This window comes from Nelumbo nucifera, chromosome 2 (genome assembly GCF_055504915.1).
Source record: "Nelumbo nucifera cultivar China Antique chromosome 2, China Antique-T2T, whole genome shotgun sequence".
Taxonomy (NCBI): domain Eukaryota; kingdom Viridiplantae; phylum Streptophyta; class Magnoliopsida; order Proteales; family Nelumbonaceae; genus Nelumbo; species Nelumbo nucifera.
The window spans coordinates 43,418,877-43,439,001 of record NC_142650.1 but is presented as its reverse complement, the minus strand read 5'-3'; the positions used below and the strand labels follow the sequence as shown (position 1 = coordinate 43,439,001).

Sequence of the window (20,125 nt, the reverse complement as noted above, 5' to 3'; positions counted from 1 at the left end):
GCTGGTAATGTTGTCTCTTGGAGGAGCAAGAAACAATCAGTTGTGGCCCGATCCTCAGCAGAAGCAGAATATAGGGCCATGGCACATGGAGTCTCTGAACTGTTGTGGCTAAGTTCATTGATGGAAGAACTCGGGATTGATTATGACAAGCCAATGATGTTGTACTGTGATAATCAGGCTGCCATCAACATTGCCCACAACCCCGTACAACATGATACAACTAAACATATTGAGGTTGATAGACACTTTATTCGAGAAAGAGTCTCTTCGGGTGAAGTGTGTCTTCCATTCATTACATCTGAAGGACAATTGGTAGGTTTCCTCACCAAGGGTATTCCAAGGCAAGGCTTCAGCATGACACTAGCAAGCTGGGCATGATTAACATCTATGCTCAGCTTGAGGGGGAGTGTAGAGAAGATGGGCCGAATGGCCCATAGGCTGTTACTTTATGTTCTTCTCTGTAATGGGCCTTATTCTGGGCCCATACTCTTCTATGCTCTTTTTTTTTGTAATTTCTTGTCCAACCAAGGACCTCTCTTGTAATTACTCAAAGATTAACTTAATAAAAGTGTATTAGAGTGTTAGAGGGAGGTTTAGTTCGAACCTCTCATTCTCTAACCCTCCTTGTCGCAGCTCTCTCTCTCTCTCATTCTCTAATCTTCTCTTGTTGTTTTTCTGGTTTTCTTGCGCAGTCCCATAGTTCTAGGGCTGTTTTTCAACTGTTCAAATGGCTCACAAAGGACATGGATGTGAGGATGCAATGGGTCAAAAGGAGTGCAAATTCCTTGGTAGATATTCTAGCAAAACAAGGGGAGGGGAGAAATCAAATATTTTGGGCACAGTTGTTAGAAAACGATAGTATCTTGTAGGGAGAGATAATAGGATTTATCTCTCATTGACTTTCTTCTTTATTGTGTTCTCTTTTTAACTCTTTAATATTAATGAAATTTGCGGTTATTGATAAAAAAATTTGTAGAGAAAAATTGGGTATGTCTTATATTATTTATCCATCATATTAAATAAAAATGAGTTATAAATAAGTATTATTGTTATTAATGATGGAATTGATAAAATACAAAAACAAAAAAGAAAAAAGAACAACCCATGACCTTCTGGAGTCAAACGTTTTAATTGGCTGAGTTACCAGATCATTGACCAAGTCAACATTTTTTTTGCATGTGTGAATGGTTCAGGGTGAAAGAGAAACAGACCCAAACTTATTGCCATGTTATGAGCCAACTTTTCCAACCGCTGGTTGAACACAATGTTGAAAACATGACCTCATATGAACAATCACTAATGTCAAATAGTGAAATGGAACATTGGTTATTCCTTCTCTCTTTTTTCGTTAAATATCTGGTTAGAAGATATGCCATGTTGATGCCCTTCTCATTCTGAAAAATGGGCGGAAGATTGTCAAAGGGTTTCAGTTGCTATCAGATAAATGGGGTTACTTTGGAGTCCCACATCATCTTGTTGTTGTAGATATTCATTTTTCCTGGGGCCTGAGCACTTTATAGATATAGATTCACAACCATTGGACATAATGACCATCAGTTCCATATCTTTTTTATCAGTAATGGACCATTGGTTCCACACATAATAGGGTTGGGTTGTAGGTGAGATCCCCTTCATTCTTCTTATGACCCCTAAAAAATCACACATGGGTTGGTTCTCTACAATATTCAACATTTTCCATCAACAACATTCAACCTTTGATTTCAGAAGGATCAACCACCAAGTTGCATCAACTCAAGTAATTGGTTTTGGAATCCTCCAGTCCAGTTGGAGGATAAAGAGAGAGCCCCAAATCTTTTTTTTTTGTATTTTTGTGTTGCTAGAATAAATGACTGGCATCCTCCTTGGCTTCTTTGCACATAATACACTTGCTTGTTAGGCGGAATTTTCTATCATTTGAGTTGGCATGCCTAGGGATTTTGTCAAGTGCTGCTAGCCATGTGAAAGCCTTTAGCCTTGCAGGTACAGATTTCTTTATATACTTGCAGCTGGAAAATATTTGGTTATAGAGTCCTGGGTTAGAATGCCATTTTTAAACATCATCCAACTTGCAATCAATTTATTTTCAAGGACAATGCTGTTGTAGTTGTGTTTGGTTGTGAGTGTCCTTTCATCAGCATTCACTATCATCATGTTGATTATTTGTTGAGAGTTAAGGGTTGGATGGGGTTGAAAAGTGTTGAGTTGTGGGCCAATTTTATTTGTTTTTATTTACATGACTTAGTTAGGTAGTTGTTGGGCCTTAGGCCCATTAGTTTATGTTTAAGCTAAGTGTGACTTTTCAACTTCTTACAAGTAGCCGACTTAGTAAGGGCATACTTGTACTTGTACACTCTTTATTTATGAGTCTAATGAAAGGGGTGGCCAGATTTGATTTTGGCTTCTTCCCCATTCTCTTCTATCTCTCTTCTCTTTCTTTCTAGCAAAAACTTTTTCCTCTCTTCTTTCTCTTCTATCTTTTACAGATTTTATATCAAAACAGGTTATCCAAACCTTTCTACTAAAAGAACAACTGAAGACCTATAAAACTAGAGGTCCTAAGTAAAAGTCGAGGTTTTCTTTAAGTTTATCCAGGTTGTGGAGTTGGTTTCCTATGTTGTTGCTACTTCAAAAAGTGAGGAAAAGGAGTCATGCTCTTGTGGAGCATGCAATGGAATTTACTGTGAGGTGAATCATACACTTGATTCTTCGAGTGATAAGATGGGGTATAGGATTTTGAGGGCTTGAATGTTATGTGTATTCTTTAAGAAGCTAGAAGAAGGAACCAGTTAGTAGCTGGAGTTGGAGGAAAGAAACATGCAAGGTGGTCAAAGTGATCATTCTTCCATGGGGGAAGAGCTTCTTCAGTGGTGGTGGTGTTGGTGAAAGGATGAAGCAATCATTAAAATCCTTATCTTTGCTGGAGTTGGAGTTAGAGACTAGAGGAAGGAACCACTTAATAGCTGGAGTTGGAGGAAAGAAACATGCAAAGTGGTCAAAATGATAATGCTTATATGGGGGAAGAGCTTCTTTGGTGTTGGTGGTAGTGGGGGTATCAGTAAAAAGATGGAACTATCATTGGAATCCTTATCTTGGCTGGGAAGGTAGGGTTTAAGAGAGAAAAGCACAGGGGTGCCTAGAGCAGGGTTAGGGGTTGAAGGACTGTTGAAGGAGAGAAGTAGTGTAGTTGCTTAATTTCTTATGTTTTTGGGAGTGTTGGTGACATTGGGGCAATGACATGGAGATTTATGTCCAATTGAAGGGGCACATCACTTTGTGTCTCATGTTTTATATTTGTTTTAGCTGGTACTGTGCTTTTGGTGGTGGGATCTGGGACTAGCTCTGTGCTGAGGGCATTTTGGTTTTTTATGTTTATGACTTTTTCTCTTGGGTTTGCCTTTTTTTCACTCTTGCACCAGAGGGAGGGGGATTATTAAGGAATGCAAGGTGGGTATTGTATTTGATAAATCTTCTTTTATTTTTATTTTAATATATTATATGCTTTTGTTCTGATTTAAAACAAACAAACAAACAAACAAACAGGAAAAGCAAATATGTTGAAATTGAGATGTAGGATTTAGAAACTTATCTTTAATAAATATTCCTTCTTTTTCCTATTTTTACTAGTTTTTGCTATTGAAGCTTCCTTATCAATTTACTATTTTTTACTAGGTAAGAAAGGAAAAGGCTGTATATGATACTCTCAATATGCTCAACTTTGATGTTACAAAAAAATGCCTAGTTGGAGAAGGCTGGTGCCCTATATTTGCAAAGCCTAAGGTAATGTTTTGACTTCTACCACATCTTTTTTTTTCCCTCTTTGATGGATAGCTGTGCCATAAGACAGAAATTAATATTTCAGTACTTAAAAACCTTTACACATTGACATTAGCTTTAAAGGACAGTGTATTTTATTATGCAACAGATTCAGGATATGTTGCAACAAGCAACAATTGATAGCAACTCACAAGTGGGGATAATATTTCAAGTGATGGATGCTGTGGAATCACCACCTACATATTTTAGAACCAATTGCTTCACTAATGCATTTCAGGAAATTGTTGATGCGTATGGGTACGTTATTGGCATTTGCCAAACAATTACTTTTTTTGATGGACATGATATTTTTGTTTGTAATGCTATCCAAAAAGGTCATTTTGAAATTGGAGCACCAAGTGTGTAGGATAATCAAAGAGACATAGGTCTCTTATACTTTAAGGAATTTGATGATTAAAAGGCTGAGAATCTAACTGAAGAAATTAGGGAAAGAAAGCAAGAATGTTCAACTGGGGGTATTTTGTTAACTTCAGGTGTATTTAGATGGGCTAAATTTGGAATTTGATTGGATTGGTAGTTAGAGCAAAAGTATAGAGTTTGAAGAATTTAGAGTATTAGTAAAAACTGGAATATCAGTCAATCGCTAAGATTAAGCAATAGTAATAATAATAAATGATCAATGTTCAATTAACTAAAAGAAGAATCTCTGGGTAACAAACACCTTCTTACTTGTTAAGGAAATAAAAGGATTTCCGTGAATACATAGATGATACATGTTCTCCTCCCCAAATGCTAGATTGTCATTAACCTTCAATTGAGGTCCTTGATGGAGTCTTCACCACCAAAAATGCATGGAGTCTCACCAAGAACAGAAATTTTCATGTAGAAAACATAGTTGTCAAGGCGACGCTTAGGCGATAAGGCACTCATGGAGGGTCACCTTGATTAATTGCCAAGATGTTTTTTACATGGTGCTTGTTGTAAGGCTTATTTAATAGCTACAGTTACAGTTACAGTTACAGTTGTTTTTTTTCTTCTTTTCTTTTTTCTTATTATTTTATTTCTAGGATATGCCGCCAGGGGCATACTTGTAATTTCAGACTCTTTTATGAAGTTAATATAAATAGAAAACTGGCGGCTGCCAGTAGTGACTTTTTCCTCTCAACCGTACCTCTCTCCCTCTCTCTCTCTTTCTCTCTCTCTCCCAATCCCCACGAATCACCACATGGTATTGGAGCTGGTTCTCTGGGTTGAAAAAGACCTACGATCCCTCCTGCCCTGTTCTTAAAAGTGTTTGGATGTGGCTGTTTCTGCAGAAACCCTAGCAGGTTTTTGGCGGCTGGTTCTGCAGAAACCCTAGCAATGTCTGGCGGCAGTTTTTTTTTTTGGGAAACCCTAGTAGTTTCTGGCGGCAGCTTTGTGATCCCTTCTTCCTGGCTGTAACTGCAAGAAAACCCTAGTCAGAGAAGGGTGATGCTGGTGCAAACTCCTCTGTTCGATGCTGTGAAGTCAAGTTCAGATTAGCACCTTCGTACAAGTGCTGAACAGGTGTGTTTTTTTGTTTCAATGTGTTTCAGCCTTCTTTGGCCAATGGTGTGTAGGGTTCATGCCTTGATTATATAGCTATTTGTTTGGATGTTGGATGGTTAGAGTGTGTGAACTACAGTCAGACTGATTGTAATGTCTGTATTGGTTGTGCTGAACCGATTACCGGACTGGTTTATTGTTCTGTTTGGACGTTGTGTTGACTGAACCCCTTGTTCTCAGCAGTATTCCCTGTGTTCTCAGCAATATTTAGTGTTCTTTTGCTCACTTTCTAGGAGTAAAACCTGAGTTGTTCACATTCTGGTTGTGGCGGCTGTGTTTTTGGGTGATATTTGGACTGTTTTTCAGTAGTATTCAATGGCAAGTCATGAATTAACCTCATCAGGGGCTACACCAACCCGCAACACAACGGGGTTGGGAGGTGAAAACATGGTTTTTCCCATGCCAATACCCCTTTAAACGGGCTGAACTACCTGGAGTGGGCTAAGAGTGTAAAACTCTATGTAACGGCAAGGGGTAAAGATGGTTACATCAATGGAAGGGTGAAGGAACCCAAGGGTGAGACGGCTGAACATAATAGGTGGGACCAAGAAAACAGTATGGTGATGTCTTGGCTCCTCGCAGCCATGGAACTTGATGTGAAAAATAATTTCATGTGGGCAGACACCGCCAGTGAGATATGGGAACAGGCCAAAACTACCTATTCTGAGCAAAGGCATTACGCCAAGGTTTACCAGTTGCAAGTTGAATCCTCAACATGTAAATAGGGAAACCGTAGCTTGTCCTCATACTATTCAGCCCTTACCTCCATATGGAAGGAGTTGGACCATTATCAGGCCATAGAGTGGAAGCACGATGATGATGCTAAGGCCTACAGGAAGCTGGTCTCTCAGCAACGGGTGTTTGCTTTTTTGTTGGGACTGAACCCTACATATGAACCGTTGAGGGTGCAGATCCTAGGAAGCAAAGAGTTGCCTACGGTTCACGAGGTATACTCCCTTGTCCAATCTGAAGAAAACAGGCAGAATGTGATGGTTACAGCTGAGGGGGAGTAACAAGTTGCCTTGGCTGCAATGAATAATAGCTCAACAGGAAAGAAAAGTGACCCTAAGAAGGCGGATGATAAAGATAAGCTATTTTGTACCCACTGTAGGTGTTCTCGACATACTAGTGACACTTGTTGGGACATCCACGGGAAACCCAAGTGGGCAGCAAAGAATCAAGAATAGGGTAAAGGTCATTTGAAGAAAATGAGCACAACACATGTGGCAACCCAAGACACTCAAGCTGCCGGTAGCACCCAGGACCACCCTAATAAGTCTGACCCCAAGGAGGATATAATGAATTCATTCAGAGAGCACCTGGAATCTTATGGTAGGGCCTTGCGGCAAATGGACAGCTCAGTCACTGGTACTCCCTCTACTTCATTTGCATCTACTTTAGGTAATATGGCTTCTGCATTCCATGTCACTCCCACAAATTCCCCTTGGATCATTGACTTAGGGGCTTCCAACCACATGACCGGTAAGCCTAACTTATTCCAGTCTTATAGCCTTTTGTCAGGAGGGATAGAGTGAGACTTGCAGATGGTTCTTTTTCTTCCATTGCAGGCCAATGATCCATATCCCTTCCCCATGGCCTTAACCTGAATTGTGTATTGCATGTCCCTCAGCTTCCCATAAACTTGCTTTCAATTAATGGCATTACAAGCTCCTTGAATTGTAGTGTGACATTTTTGCTGACTCATGTGTTTTTCAGGATCTAACTTCTGGGAGGACGATTGGTAGAGGAAGCCTAGTGGATGGTCTCTACATTCTCGACAACAAAGCTGGTCTCTCGGTTTCATCCTCAGAGTCGCATAGTCAGTCAAATAAGAGTCAAATCTTCTTGTGGCATAGTCGTTTAGGTCATGTTTCTTTCGACATAATAAAATGTTTGTTTCCAGTTTTATTTAAGTCATGTTCAGTGTCAGAGTTCATGTGTCAAACGTGTCAGTTGAGCAAACAATGTAGAACAACTTTTCACTCAAGCAATAAAAGATCAAATGTTCCTTTTCATGTTGTGTATTCTGATGTATGGGGGCCTAGCAATGTAATCTCTGAGGGCAGATATAAGTACTTTGTTACATTGATCGATGATTACTCTCGCTATACATGGGTGATTCCTATGCATAACAGAGACGAGGTTCCGAAGATAGTGAAAGACTTCCAAAGGATGGTGTTCATGCAGTTCCATGTTGAAATACAGATCTTCCAATCTGATAATGCGAAGGAGTACTTCCATGGGGAGCTCAATGAGTTCTTCGCCTCCCACGGATCTATTCATAGGAGCTCATGCGCCAGAACATCACAACAAAATGGTGTTGCAGAAAGGAAAAACAAACATCTTCTTGAGGTAGCTTGCGAGATGATGTTACACATGAATGTCCCAAAGAGGTTTTGGGTGGATGCTATATTTGCAGCTGCGTATGTCATCAACCGCATGCCCTCCAGAGTATTGAACTACATGGCCCCTCATAAGTTGTTATACCCTTAGTCTCCTTTATTTTCCATCCCCATGAGTCTTTGGTTGTTGGGCCTTTGTCCATGATTTGTCTCCATCCCGAGATAAGTTAGACCCTCGGTCCATTCCTTGTGTTTTTCTGGGGTACCCCTCCTCTCAAAAAAGGTATCGGTGCTTTGACCCAGTTAGTCGTAAAGTCTTTGTGTCTATGGACGTGTCCTTCTTTGAGTCCGAGCCATTCTTCCCTCCTTCTCCTCAAGGGGAGAGTCGTAGTGTGGAAGAGGAGAAGCAGGTTCAGGTATCTCTTCCTTTTATTCCGGACCTTACTCCCTTCCGTGTCTTCCAACGTACACGTCGGAGAGATCAGCGGGGTGATAGAAATGTGGAGCAGCCAAACACTGAGCAACCGACATCATCAGACTCCCAGGAGGTAAGTCCATCCCCTCACCCTACTCCTACTGTGGATGACCTTGGCATCCCTCTTGCCCAACGAAAGGGAGTCAGGTCCTGCACTACCAAACACCCCATTACCCACTTTGTTTCCTATGACCACATTTCTCCCTCGTACTGAGCCTTCTTATTGGCAATTGATTGCATCCATGTTCCCAAAAATGTTATAGAAGCCTTAAAATGCCCTGAATGGGTAGATGCCATGAAGGAGGAGATTAATGCCCTCCACAAAAATCAGATTTGGGAATTGGTGGATCCTCCAGAGGGGAAAGACCCCATGGGGTGCAGATGGGTGTTCACAGTTAAGCACAAGGCAGATGGAACAGTTGAAAGGTACAAAGCAAGACTAGTAGCCAAAGGGTAAACACAAGTACATGGGGTTGACTATGATGAGACTTTTGCCCCGGTGGCTAAGATGAACTCGATTAGGGTTCTCCTGTCCTTAGCTGCTAATTTTGACTGGGAACTGCATCAACTGGACATAAAGAATGCTTTCCTGAATGGTGACTTAGAAGAAGAGGTATACATGGTTTAGCCTCCTGGATTCTGTGCCAAGGGGAGTGAAAATAAGGTGTGCAAGCTACGAAAGTCTCTCTATGGCTTAAAACAGTCTCCCAGAGCCTAGTTCAGCAAGTTTCACATGGCAGTTCAAGAGATGGGATTCAAACAATGTCAGTCAGATCATACACTCTTTGTGAAGAGATGTTAGGAGCAGGTTGCTGTATTGATAGTGTATGTAGATGATATCATCATTATAGGAAGTTGGAGCTTAGAGATACAAAACTTGAAACAATTCCTTGCATCAAAATTTGAAGTGAAAGATCTAGGACTCCTGAAGTATTTCTTTGGGATTGAAGTTGCCCGCTCAGAAAAGGGTTTCTTTGTCTCCCAAAGGAAATACACCCTTGATCTATTACGGGACACAGGTAAATTAGGTGTAAGGTTGGCAGATACTCCTATGGATGTGGATCACAAGCTAGGTGACTGTGTTGGTGAACCTCTGAAAGATGTGAAGCAGTTCCAAAAGTTAGTGGGAAAGCTGATTTATCTGTCCATGACCCGTCCAGACATTGCCTACTCCGTTGGGGTCCTGAGCCAGTTTATGCACTCTCCTAAGAAGCCACACATGGAGGCAGCAGAGAGAGTTCTTAGATACTTGAAGAAATATCCAGGAACAGGCCTACTATTCAGTAAACACAATCACCTAAAGGTGGAAGTCTTTATAGATGTTGATTGGGCAGGAGCTGTGGATGATAGAAAGTCCACGAGTGGGTATTGCACATTTGTAGGAGGAAATTTGGTGACCTGGAAGAGCAAGAAACAAAGTGTGGTAGCAAGGTCAAGTGCTGAAGCTGAATATAGAGCTATGGCACATGGGGTGGCTGAAGTCCTTTGGCTAAAGAACCTTCTAGGGGAGCTTGGAGTTGTTGTTCACAGTCCTATGTCCCTTTACTGTGACAACAAGGCTGCAATAAACATCGCCAGCAATCCAGTCCTACATGAGAGGACCAAGCATATTGAGGTGGACAAACACTTCATAAGGGAGAAACTGGAAAAAAGGGAAATTTGCATCCCTTATGTCAACTCCAAGGAACAACTTGCTGATGTCCTTACAAAGGGGCTTCCATGCTCACGGCACAATGAGTTATGTGACAAGCTGGGCATGATAGACATCTTCAGCCCAACTTGAGGGGGAGTGTTGTAAGGCTTATTTAATAGCTACAGTTACAGTTACAATTACTTGTTTTTTTCTTCTTCTTTCCTTTTTTCTTATTATTTTATTTCTAGGATATGCCGCCAGGGGCATACTTGTAATTTCAGACTCTTTTATGAAGTTAATATAAATAGAAAACTGGCGGCTGCCAGTAGTGACTTTTTCCTCTCAACCGTACCTCTCTCTCCCTCTCTCTCTCTCCCAATCCCCACGAATCACCACAGTGCTCTTGTATACTTTTATATTCCTAACTTTTTAAGATTATAAAAATAGAATAGACATTATTAAACTAAATTGTTCAGTTTTAATTAGAACAGTAATTCCTTTTTTTGTTATTTTTCTCATTTGTTAGTGTTCAATCAACATGTACATTACTTTGGACCCTTGGAGAATACAAAACTTGAACTGATAAGCATGGAAAAACTCAAAATCTTATCCAATCAACTCATATTTATTTTCATCATCTTCTTCCACCCTTTCTTTTCTTCTTCTTTTCCTAGGACAAAAATAGAGGCTTAGACCCTCTATTTTCTGAAATTTCTTTTCTTCCATTTTTCATGAATATGTTGATTTTCTATGTTTCAAATGAAGCTTATACATTTTTTTGTGAAGATTATAGACAATTAATAGCAAAAGATGGTTGTTGCTTGCCATGAAACCTAAGGAATTACCCTAGGAGGCTAGGATTCATGGTTATTATTCAAAAGAAAAAAACATCACCTAGGAGGCTAGGCAACAATTAATAGTGAAAGATGGGATTTATTCAAAAAAATAAGAAAAACTATCACCTACCCTCACCTTGATACCTTAAAAACTATGCCTCTAGGGTCCATTGCCTTTCAAAATCAAGAAATACAAAGATAGCTTAACATGTGGAGCAATGAGTTTGCATGGCCACAACACTTTCTTTTGGAACTCTAATAAAACACGACATGCTTGGTTTTTCCTTTCTATTGTTTTTGGGTCTGGGAGTTTGTTTTTTCTCTTATTTCTTTTGCTTGTTTTTAGTGGGTGATATCTTATCACCTTTATTGTACTTTTTTTTTTAATAAAAATCCTTTTATTTTACTTCCCCTCCCCCCCCCCCCCAAAAAAAAAAAAAAAAAAAAAAAACGACATGCTATCAACCAAATGAAAAAACAAATAACCCAGTGAGTGCTTGCTTGGTTGTTTTGGTTTTGATGTGTTTACATGATTACAACACTTATTTTGTGGTCCTCTAATAAAACATAGAGATGATATTAACCAAATGAAAAACCAAATTATCTAGTGAGTGCATCCAGCTGCTGCTACCCCAAATGACACAATAACAACCCTGTAACATATCAAAAAGTAAAGATTGCCTCTATGGTTTACCGCCTTACTATGACAATTTCGAAATATAAAGGTAGCCTAACATGTTTTTTTTTTCTTTTTTTTATCAATAACAGAAAATTTTCATTAAAAAGTAAGAATCAAGTACAATGGTGGGGGGAGGTAAATTCTCTTAAGTTAACTCTCCCCCAAATAGATACAACATTATAAAGTAGCCCAAAGCAACTGATTCCTTCCCACCCCTTGTTTAGCGAGTTCATCTGCAAATGAATTGGTGCATCTTTTAACCAAATGCACTCTCACCTTCATACCAATGGTTTAATCCACATGCTTCTTTTTTTTAGTTTGTTTTCAAATTTTACAAGGGGCCAGTCTTAGCAAGGCCCTACCCCTTGAAAATATTAAAAATATAAAATACTTAATATTTTGTATATTGGGTAGGGCTTATACGTCCGATATGTGATGAAATTTTGTACCTTGTGTACATGTACCATGTGTATATATAGTTTATTTTAGGTTTAGTTTATATTTTTATTTTAGATATTAAATTTTTTGTAAACTAAAAAAAGATAAAAATTGAAATTTGAGGCCAAAAGTTTTTTTTTTTTGGCAAAAATAGTGAGCCAAGGCACTTTTAGCTCCTTGGGAGCTCATAGATCTTGAAAAGTTACCCAAAACTAAAAAGATCACCCCAATCTAATAATTGAGCGCAAAGTTATGGCCTCTAGAAGTTTCAATACATTTTGGTATGCAACCCATGACTTGGCGACTGGGTTGAATGGGTCAATGGTTCAACTGCCTGAATTGGCATGTTTCTAACCAAGTCATTGGTTTATGACTGATTTGTAGGTTATGGGAAAACTAGACCTGGAAAAGGGGCCAGGTGATGGTTTGGATGGTTTGACTGTTTAGGCCAATGACAGGTTGAAAACATTGACTATGGCAGTCAAGTAATGCCAAGGTAGCCTAACATGCAAAGTGATGAATTTAACATTGTCACAACACTTCCTTGTGACTCACTAACCAAAAACGAACATGCTGACGTCAAATGAAAAAAAACAAACCACCCACTAAGTGCATTCTGCTGTTGTTACCACAAATGGTACAAAAGAAAAAACCGCTATCATATGAAAGAAGAGACTTCCTTTGGTCATAGTTGTCAAGGTAATTCCTAGTTGATAAGGCACTTATGGAGGGTTGCCTTGCTTAATCACTTTTTATAGGGTGCTCTTGGGTACTTTATATTCCTAACTTTTTAAAACAAACATTATTAAACTAAATTATTTGGTTAAACTCTTCCTGATATTACGAATAACTCTCACTGAGATCTCTTTGGTTTCATTTAAGAAACTTCAAATCTCCAAAGACCTTTCTAAGAGCTTAATAATGTATAGACTGCCTTGATAAAACTTTTGTACATCTTTCCCTTTCTTTTGCAATAAAACTTATCCTTTTCTCAAAAAATTATTCAGTTTGAGTTAAAATACTAGTTTCTTTTTATTACCTTATTTGTTAGGGTTCAATCAACATTTACAGTGTCTTGAACACTCAAAGACTTCAAAACCTGAACTGGTAAACATGAAAGAACTCAAAATTTTGTCCAATCAACACATATTGGTTATTTTCTTCTTCCTTTTTTTTCTTTTCTTCCTTTTGTAGGACAAAAATAAAGACTCAGCTCCTTTATTTTCTGAAATTTCTTTTTTTTTTTCTATTTTTCATGAGTATGTTAATTTTCTATGTTTTAAATGAAGTTTATACATTTTTTCATGAAGATTATAAACAATTAATACTGAAAGATTGTTGCTGCTTGCTATGAAACCTAGGGAATTGCCCCAGGATTCATGGTTGTTATTCAAAAAAAAAAGTCATTGCTTAGGCAACTAGGCAATAAGCCACCCCCCTGTCGCCTAGCCTCATGGTTTTTATTCAATAGTGAGATGCTACTTTTTAATTATTTTAAGTTAATCTCCATGTGAGTGTCCATCTACTTCCTCATCAGTTAAGTCAGCAAGTTTGATTAGATCTAAAGTATGTTTCTGTTGATTTCACAAAGCATCCACAGTGTGAAGTATAAACCTCCAACCCAAGAAAGTAATTGGTCCAAGGTCCTTCATCTTGAAGGAACAATATAAGAGCACTTTGAGGTGCTGGATACCCTCCTCATAATCATCAAAAATAGGATGTCATCCACATTGCTGTTGATCAGTTGATGAGACATAAATAATGATGAATCATGACTATTGTTAATGGACTCAACATTGTTAATAACCTTAAAAAATTCTCTATGTGGTTTTAAGCAAGCTTCAAGAGCATGGTTTGAGCATTTCTAGACCAAAGTTTTGTCAATTAAATAGCCAAGTTGAAGGTTCATGTACATGGTTTCTCTCAACATGATTATGGAAGAAACCATTCTGACATCTTTCTGATAAACCATCCATTGAGTGGGACCCTGAGAATGGCCACCTTGACTACTGAGGTCAAGTCTCATCATAGGCATCTCTAATATTCCTGTTTGTATTCCTAAGCTACTCAATGTGTCTTATACCAATAAGCAGTCCCATAAAACTTCATCTTTATGGAGATCTATTTTCTTCCTATTACAAATGCACCTTGTGAGGAATCATCTCCTAGTTATCATTATTCAAGAGCTTGCATTTCTACAGTAATGGCTTCTTTCCACCAAGGGATAGATGCTACTTGCTAGCAAGTGGTAGATGCATATATATGGAATCAAGAATAATAGATAAGGAGCTATCAGTGGAAGGAAACCTATAGCAATCTGGAGGATGAGAGATGCAGGTAGAGGTAGAATGATGAACCATGATAGAATACTCATTCAGGAAGATCAAAACAACTTATTAAAGGTAAAGAGTATTACAAGGAACCATCCATTGGTAGTTAAGGGTAAAGGCCTTTAGGTGGATTAAGTAGTTATTGCTAGCAAATTAGTTGCTTCTTTGGAGCAAGAGAAGTGATTTCCAAAATGGGCTCTAGGATTTCTAGGACATCAAAGTTGTGAAAAATAACTGTAGGTGTAGTAGAATACTTTGCAATAGACCCAAAATAATAAACTTGTTCAAGAAAGACCAAATCTCCAGAAATATGAATGCAACAGATGGTAAGATCATAGCAGAGAAATCCTTTATATTCAAAATTACATGCAACAGGAACAGACATAACAATTTGTGAGGAAAGCTTAGTGCATACTTATGGGGGTAAGCGCACAAACTGAACACAACCAAGCGCATGGAGCATGGAATAGTTAGTAAAATGATGTAAAAACTTAATTTGCACTGGGAAAACTTGTAATCTAGCAATACTAAAGCAAAGATTAGGGGATAAGGATGCAGGCAGCCTATATACAAGGGATCATTAGCATATTGTATTTATATCTTTCTTTCATATTAGATTAATAAAATTTCACTGTTACTGATAAAAAAGGAAAATCATACAACACGGAAGAAGAGAGGTAATTGATGAAGCACAGAGGTGTGGAGACTGCTTCCACCCAGAAGGAAGGAGAAAGTGAATTAAAAGTTTGGAAAGTAAACTGTTTCGAATGCTGCTACAGTAACCCGAACCAGGAAGAGAAGGAAGAAGAAGAGAAGAAGAAGAAAGAAAATAAGGGTCTGTCGAAATCTGATGGACGACCCATTCAGTCGACCCCCTTAATCTTTATTAGATTCTAATGACCTTTACAAAGACTAAACTACCCTTAAGTGTGGGGCAGAGTGTCTCTAATAAAACTGCCACATAAGCAAACTACTTAACAAACATAAGATGACTAAACTACCCCTATTTGGCTCACTTTAACACTCCCCCTCAACCTGGAGAATATATGTCATATAATCCCAGCTTGTTACATAGATAGTTCACTTTACCTAAGCTTAGAACTTTTGTAAACAAATCTGCCCACTGATCATTCGAGCCCACATGTTCTGTATTTATCTCTCCAGCAAGAACCTTCTCCCTCACAAAGTGGCAATCAACCTTTATGTGCTTTGTTCTCTCATGAAAGACAGGGTTGGAAGAGATATGGAGTGCAGCTTGATTGTCACAGTACAATCTCATAGGTTTATCCAAGTGAAACCCAATTTCTTGTAGGAGATTCCTCAACCACACTAATTCACAGGTAGTGTGTGCCATGGCCCTATACTCGGCTTCAGCACTGCTTCTGGCCACAACCGTCTGCTTTTTACTCTTCCATGTCACAAGATTTCCTCCAAGAAATGTGCAATAGCCTGTAGTAGATCTTCTGTCATTCACTGAGTCTGCCCAGTCTGCATCTGTATACCCAACTACTTCAACTTTTCCTCCTGGTTTATACAATAGCCCACGGCCTGGAGCTCCTTTCAGATACCTTACAATTCTAAGAACTACATCCCAGTGAGGTATACGAGGGTTCTGCATGAATTGGCTCACACACTGACTGCAAAGGAGATGCCGGGTCTCGTGATAGTCAGATAGTTCAGCTTTCCCACTGGTCATCTATACCTTCCAGGATCTTCAAATACTTCTCTTGTATCACTGCTCAACTTAACATTTGGTTCCATAGGGGTCTCAGCCGGTTTTGCACCTAACAGTCCTGTTTCTTCCAATAGATCAAGAACATATTTCCTTTGGCACAGATTTACACCTTGTTTTGACCTGACAACTTCTATTCCCAAGAAATACTTTAATGTTCCAAGGTCTTTTGTTTGAAAATGATTTTGCAGAAATACCTTTAGTTTGCCAATCCCCAATTTATCACTGCCAGTAATGACAATATCATCCACATAGACCACTAATAAGATCTTCCCAGCTTCTAAGTCATAGCTGAACACTGAGTGATCAACCTGGCATTGCTTCATTCCAAAACTCTTCACCACTTCGCTGAACTTCCCGAACCAAGCACGTGGTGATTGCTTCAACCCATAAATTGCCTTCTTCAGTCTGCACACCTTACCATCCTCCCCCTGAGCCACAAACCCAGGTGGTTGCTCCATATATACCTCCTCCACCAGATCACCATGGAGGAAGGCATTTTTTATGTCAAGTTGAAACAGAGGCCAATCATACATAACTGCCAGGGAAATTAGTACACGAACAAAACCAATCTCAGCCACCAGAGAGAATGTATCTATGTAGTCCACTCCATACAACTGTGAGTTAGCTTTAGCAACAAGTCTGGCCTTCAGACGCTCCACACTACCATCTGGCAAGTATTTCACAGTATACACCCATTTACAGCCCACAACATGCTTACTAGGTGGGAGAGTAGTAAGTTCCCACGTTTGAGTATGTTGAAGAGCAGAAAGTTCCTCATCCATTGCCCGCCGCCATCCAGGTGAACTAAGAGCTTCTTGAACATTGTTAGGTATGGAAATAGAGGACAAAAGTGAAACAAACTGGCGATGTGAGGTAGAAAGACGAGATAATGAAACAAAATTGGAAATGGGATGGAGGGTAGAACTGCGTTTACCTTTCCGTAAGGCAATGGGTAGGTCAAGGTCTGAAGGTTCAGCAATAGGAGCCATGAGAGGATCCGCAGATGAGGTAGAAGCTGGAGGAGGGGCCGGTGTCGTTCAACGTGTATACACTTGTCGGATCGGTGGTCGTTCGGTGGTGATCTGCACTGGATGAGGTGATGAGTTTACTCCAACAACAGCATTTGGAATTGGATCACTGACAGGAAGAGGAAGGGGAAGGGTGGAGACGAAGGTGCTTCAGGACTTGAGAAGAAGGGTACAGACTCAAAAAAGGTGACATCAGGGCAGACATAGCACTTTCGGGTAATGGGATTATAACACTTGTACCCTTTTTGGGTCCGAGAGTAGCCAAGGAAGACACATTTAATTGATCGTGCATCTAGCTTGTCTATTCTAGCACTCAGATTGTGAACAAAGCACACACAACCAAAGACACGAGGAGTTAATGGAAATGGAGATAAAGTAGGAAACAAGAGAGAGAAGGGTGACCGACCTTGAAGAATGAAAGAGGGCATCCGATTAATGAGGAAACATGCAGTGAGTACAGCATCACTCCAAAACCGTTTAGGAACATTCATGTGGTGAAGAATAGATCGAGCAGTTTCAAGAAGCTGACAGTTCTTCCGTTCAGCTACCCCATTTTGTTGAGGGGTGAATGCACATGAGGTCTGATGAATAATGCCATGTTCTAAATACTGTTGAAATGAAGTAAGAAAGTATTCACGACCATTATCTGAACGGAGAACTTTGATTGGAACACCAAATTGTGTGCGTATTTCAGCATGGAATTTTTGAAAAATGGAAAGTAATTCACTTCTTTCTTTCATTAAGTAAATCCATGTCATTCTTGAACAATCATCAATAAAGGAGACAAAATACTTGTACCCATTATAAGACTCTATTTTGATTGAACCCCTAACATCTGAATGAACCAAAGAAAAAGGACTCAACATAGGACTCTCAACTCTTGGACTGAAGGACACACGACGATGTTTACCAAACTGACATGACTCACATTGCAAAACTGACAACTGACTCAATGACGGAACCAACATCTTGAGAGCCTTGAGAGATGGATGTCCCAGTCGGCAATGCCATTGTAGAGGAGTAAGTGAAGTCTGAAGAGCAATTGAAGATCCACCACCGTCAAGATAATACAATCCACCAGCTTCATGCCCCCCACCAATCTTCTTCCCCGTCTTGAGATCCTGAAAAACACAAGTGGAAGGAAAGAAGGTAATAGAACAGTTAAGAGCTTTGGTTATTTTACTAACAGACATAAGATTGAATGGAAACTTAGGTACATATAAAACAGATGATAAGGGCACAGAAGCCATGCCAACATTACCAACACCAGAGATGGGAGATGAGGACCCATTGGCAAGTGTAACAGTTTGTGATGTGGAGGTTTCTGAAAGAGAAGAGAACACACCTGGAGTCCCGGTCATATGATCTGAGGCTCCAGAGTCAATAATCCAGGGAGAGGTTTTAGATGACATGCAAGCAATACCTGAGTGGGCAAGTGTGGCAGTGGTATGCTGTGAAGTAGTTTGAAGGAATCGTTCATACTCATCATGCGGTACACTCACCATCTGGAAAGAATGGTAGGATCCATCATATGGACACCAAAAAGGTTACGGAATGGGTGGGCGAATGTCAAAAATTTTCCTACCTTCTTCCAACTGGGAATCATATTCCCTAAATTTAGAATACAATATTGAAGGATCCTACTTGAACCATAATCGAACCAGATCTGAGCCAAAAGACAAGGGAGGAATTATACCTAATCCAGAGAAGCAGTATCTCCCAAAGTTGGTGTTCACGCCCAAAGAGGACACCAAGATCTGCTCCTGCTGAAGATGGCACAGCAATGTGTGGAACAGAACCAACAGAGTGCGTCCTACACACTGAATCCTTCACAAGAACCCTCTGGAAACTCTGAGCACCAAATCTTTTCAGTTCTTTCTGCAAAACTGATACCAAGAACTAAGTTCTTGATTTCTTTTCTTCAAAGATCAAATCTTTTCAGAGAATGGCGGTGGCTGGAGGAGAACTCCTGAGATGAAGATGGCAAAGATTGCTTCTCTTCTCTCTGGAGTGTGTCTGAGATCCTATCTCAATTCACAAGATGATTTCTTGCTCAAAACCCTAGGTTCGAATTCTGTTGTCTCTCTTTTAGGTTTCTCCTCTTTTCTTCTTGATTAAGAAATCTCCTAATTAGGAGTTATCCCAATCCAAATCAGCATCTGGATAGGGGATGATCTTAATCCTATCTGCAGATTAGGTTAGATAACTCTTGATCTTATCAGGAGATTACCATATTCAAATCTGATTTGAATTTGGTCTCCCAGAGTGGATTAGGTTGAAGGCCCAATCCTTTTGCTAACCTTAATCTCAGATCCGCCCCTTAAGTGGGTGATCATATCAGCCCAGTTCGAAATGGGCTTTTGGCCCATTTAATAATCAGTGCTCAATTGGTTTCCAATTTGCTGCCCAGTTGGGCTTCTTTGTATGGCGTGGGACCCAAGCATTGATCTACACACCAGCCACATGGGTTCGGCCCAGCCTTTATTACAAGGCCTAGCCAAATTCACTGAGAAGCCCAGTGAACCCCTGAGCCCATCACATGGACCCTATGGGCCCAACACTTACACTAAGTGGTCCCTGGGCCAAACCATCTTATAAAAACCCAGGGACTGTGGGCAGGTGCAAGATTATCCCATCAGGTATTATCTTAAACGGCCTTACATTTAATTTCTTAGCCCATAATGATTAAGCACTGCCTAACAAGAGAGGACCTCTCCCTCGGCTGCAAGGAATAGTGCTGCACTCTCTACTCACATGGATTCTAGGAATTAAAACCATTTGCAAACATTTTTGGAAACATACTTAAATATATATCATATACATAAATTTTGCAAAAAACAAAATTCCAACGATTTGAAATCAACTGTCGGTAGTTTGGTTTCCATCAGAGAGAGTGCATTCCCGATCATTACCTTTGTCTGACAAAGGGGCTGATCCTGCCACTATGATCACCCACTCAGATGAATTCTCAGACTGCCCCAACATGCCCAGGTTTTGACCCCCGCTAAGGATCTCACTGATTGGCATATCAAAGACAGCCCAATCCGACATCTAGTGAAGTATCATAATCGAGTCTAGGGGTCAAGTGTAACTTTTCAGTTTTGCCCATCTATCTCTAAGGTCCAGGGCAATACTGGAAATCTGGTCCGGTTCAAGGATTTGAGTAATCCCATATTGCACGTGCCTTGGGTCTTACCCTGGTGGCCGAGACAGGCCATCCCAACAGTTGGCGGCACACCAGTATCAGCCTTGGCAGGATAAATCTCCC

At 39.9% G+C, this 20,125-nt stretch overlaps 1 protein-coding gene across 3 annotated transcripts in view; it reads left to right on the top strand.

The window, feature by feature from the left end:
* The window catches only part of LOC104588665 (V-type proton ATPase subunit a1-like), a 90,476-nt gene that overhangs the window by 35,658 nt on the left and 34,693 nt on the right, over nucleotides 1-20,125 (top strand). For all 3 annotated transcript variants that reach the window (XM_088897477.1, XM_010246689.3, XM_088897478.1), the window contains exons 9-10: nucleotides 3,670-3,777; nucleotides 3,923-4,071. In XM_088897477.1, the coding sequence (XP_088753603.1) occupies nucleotides 3,670-3,777; nucleotides 3,923-4,071 (257 nt within the window). The remainder of the gene's footprint in view (nucleotides 1-3,669; nucleotides 3,778-3,922; nucleotides 4,072-20,125) is intronic.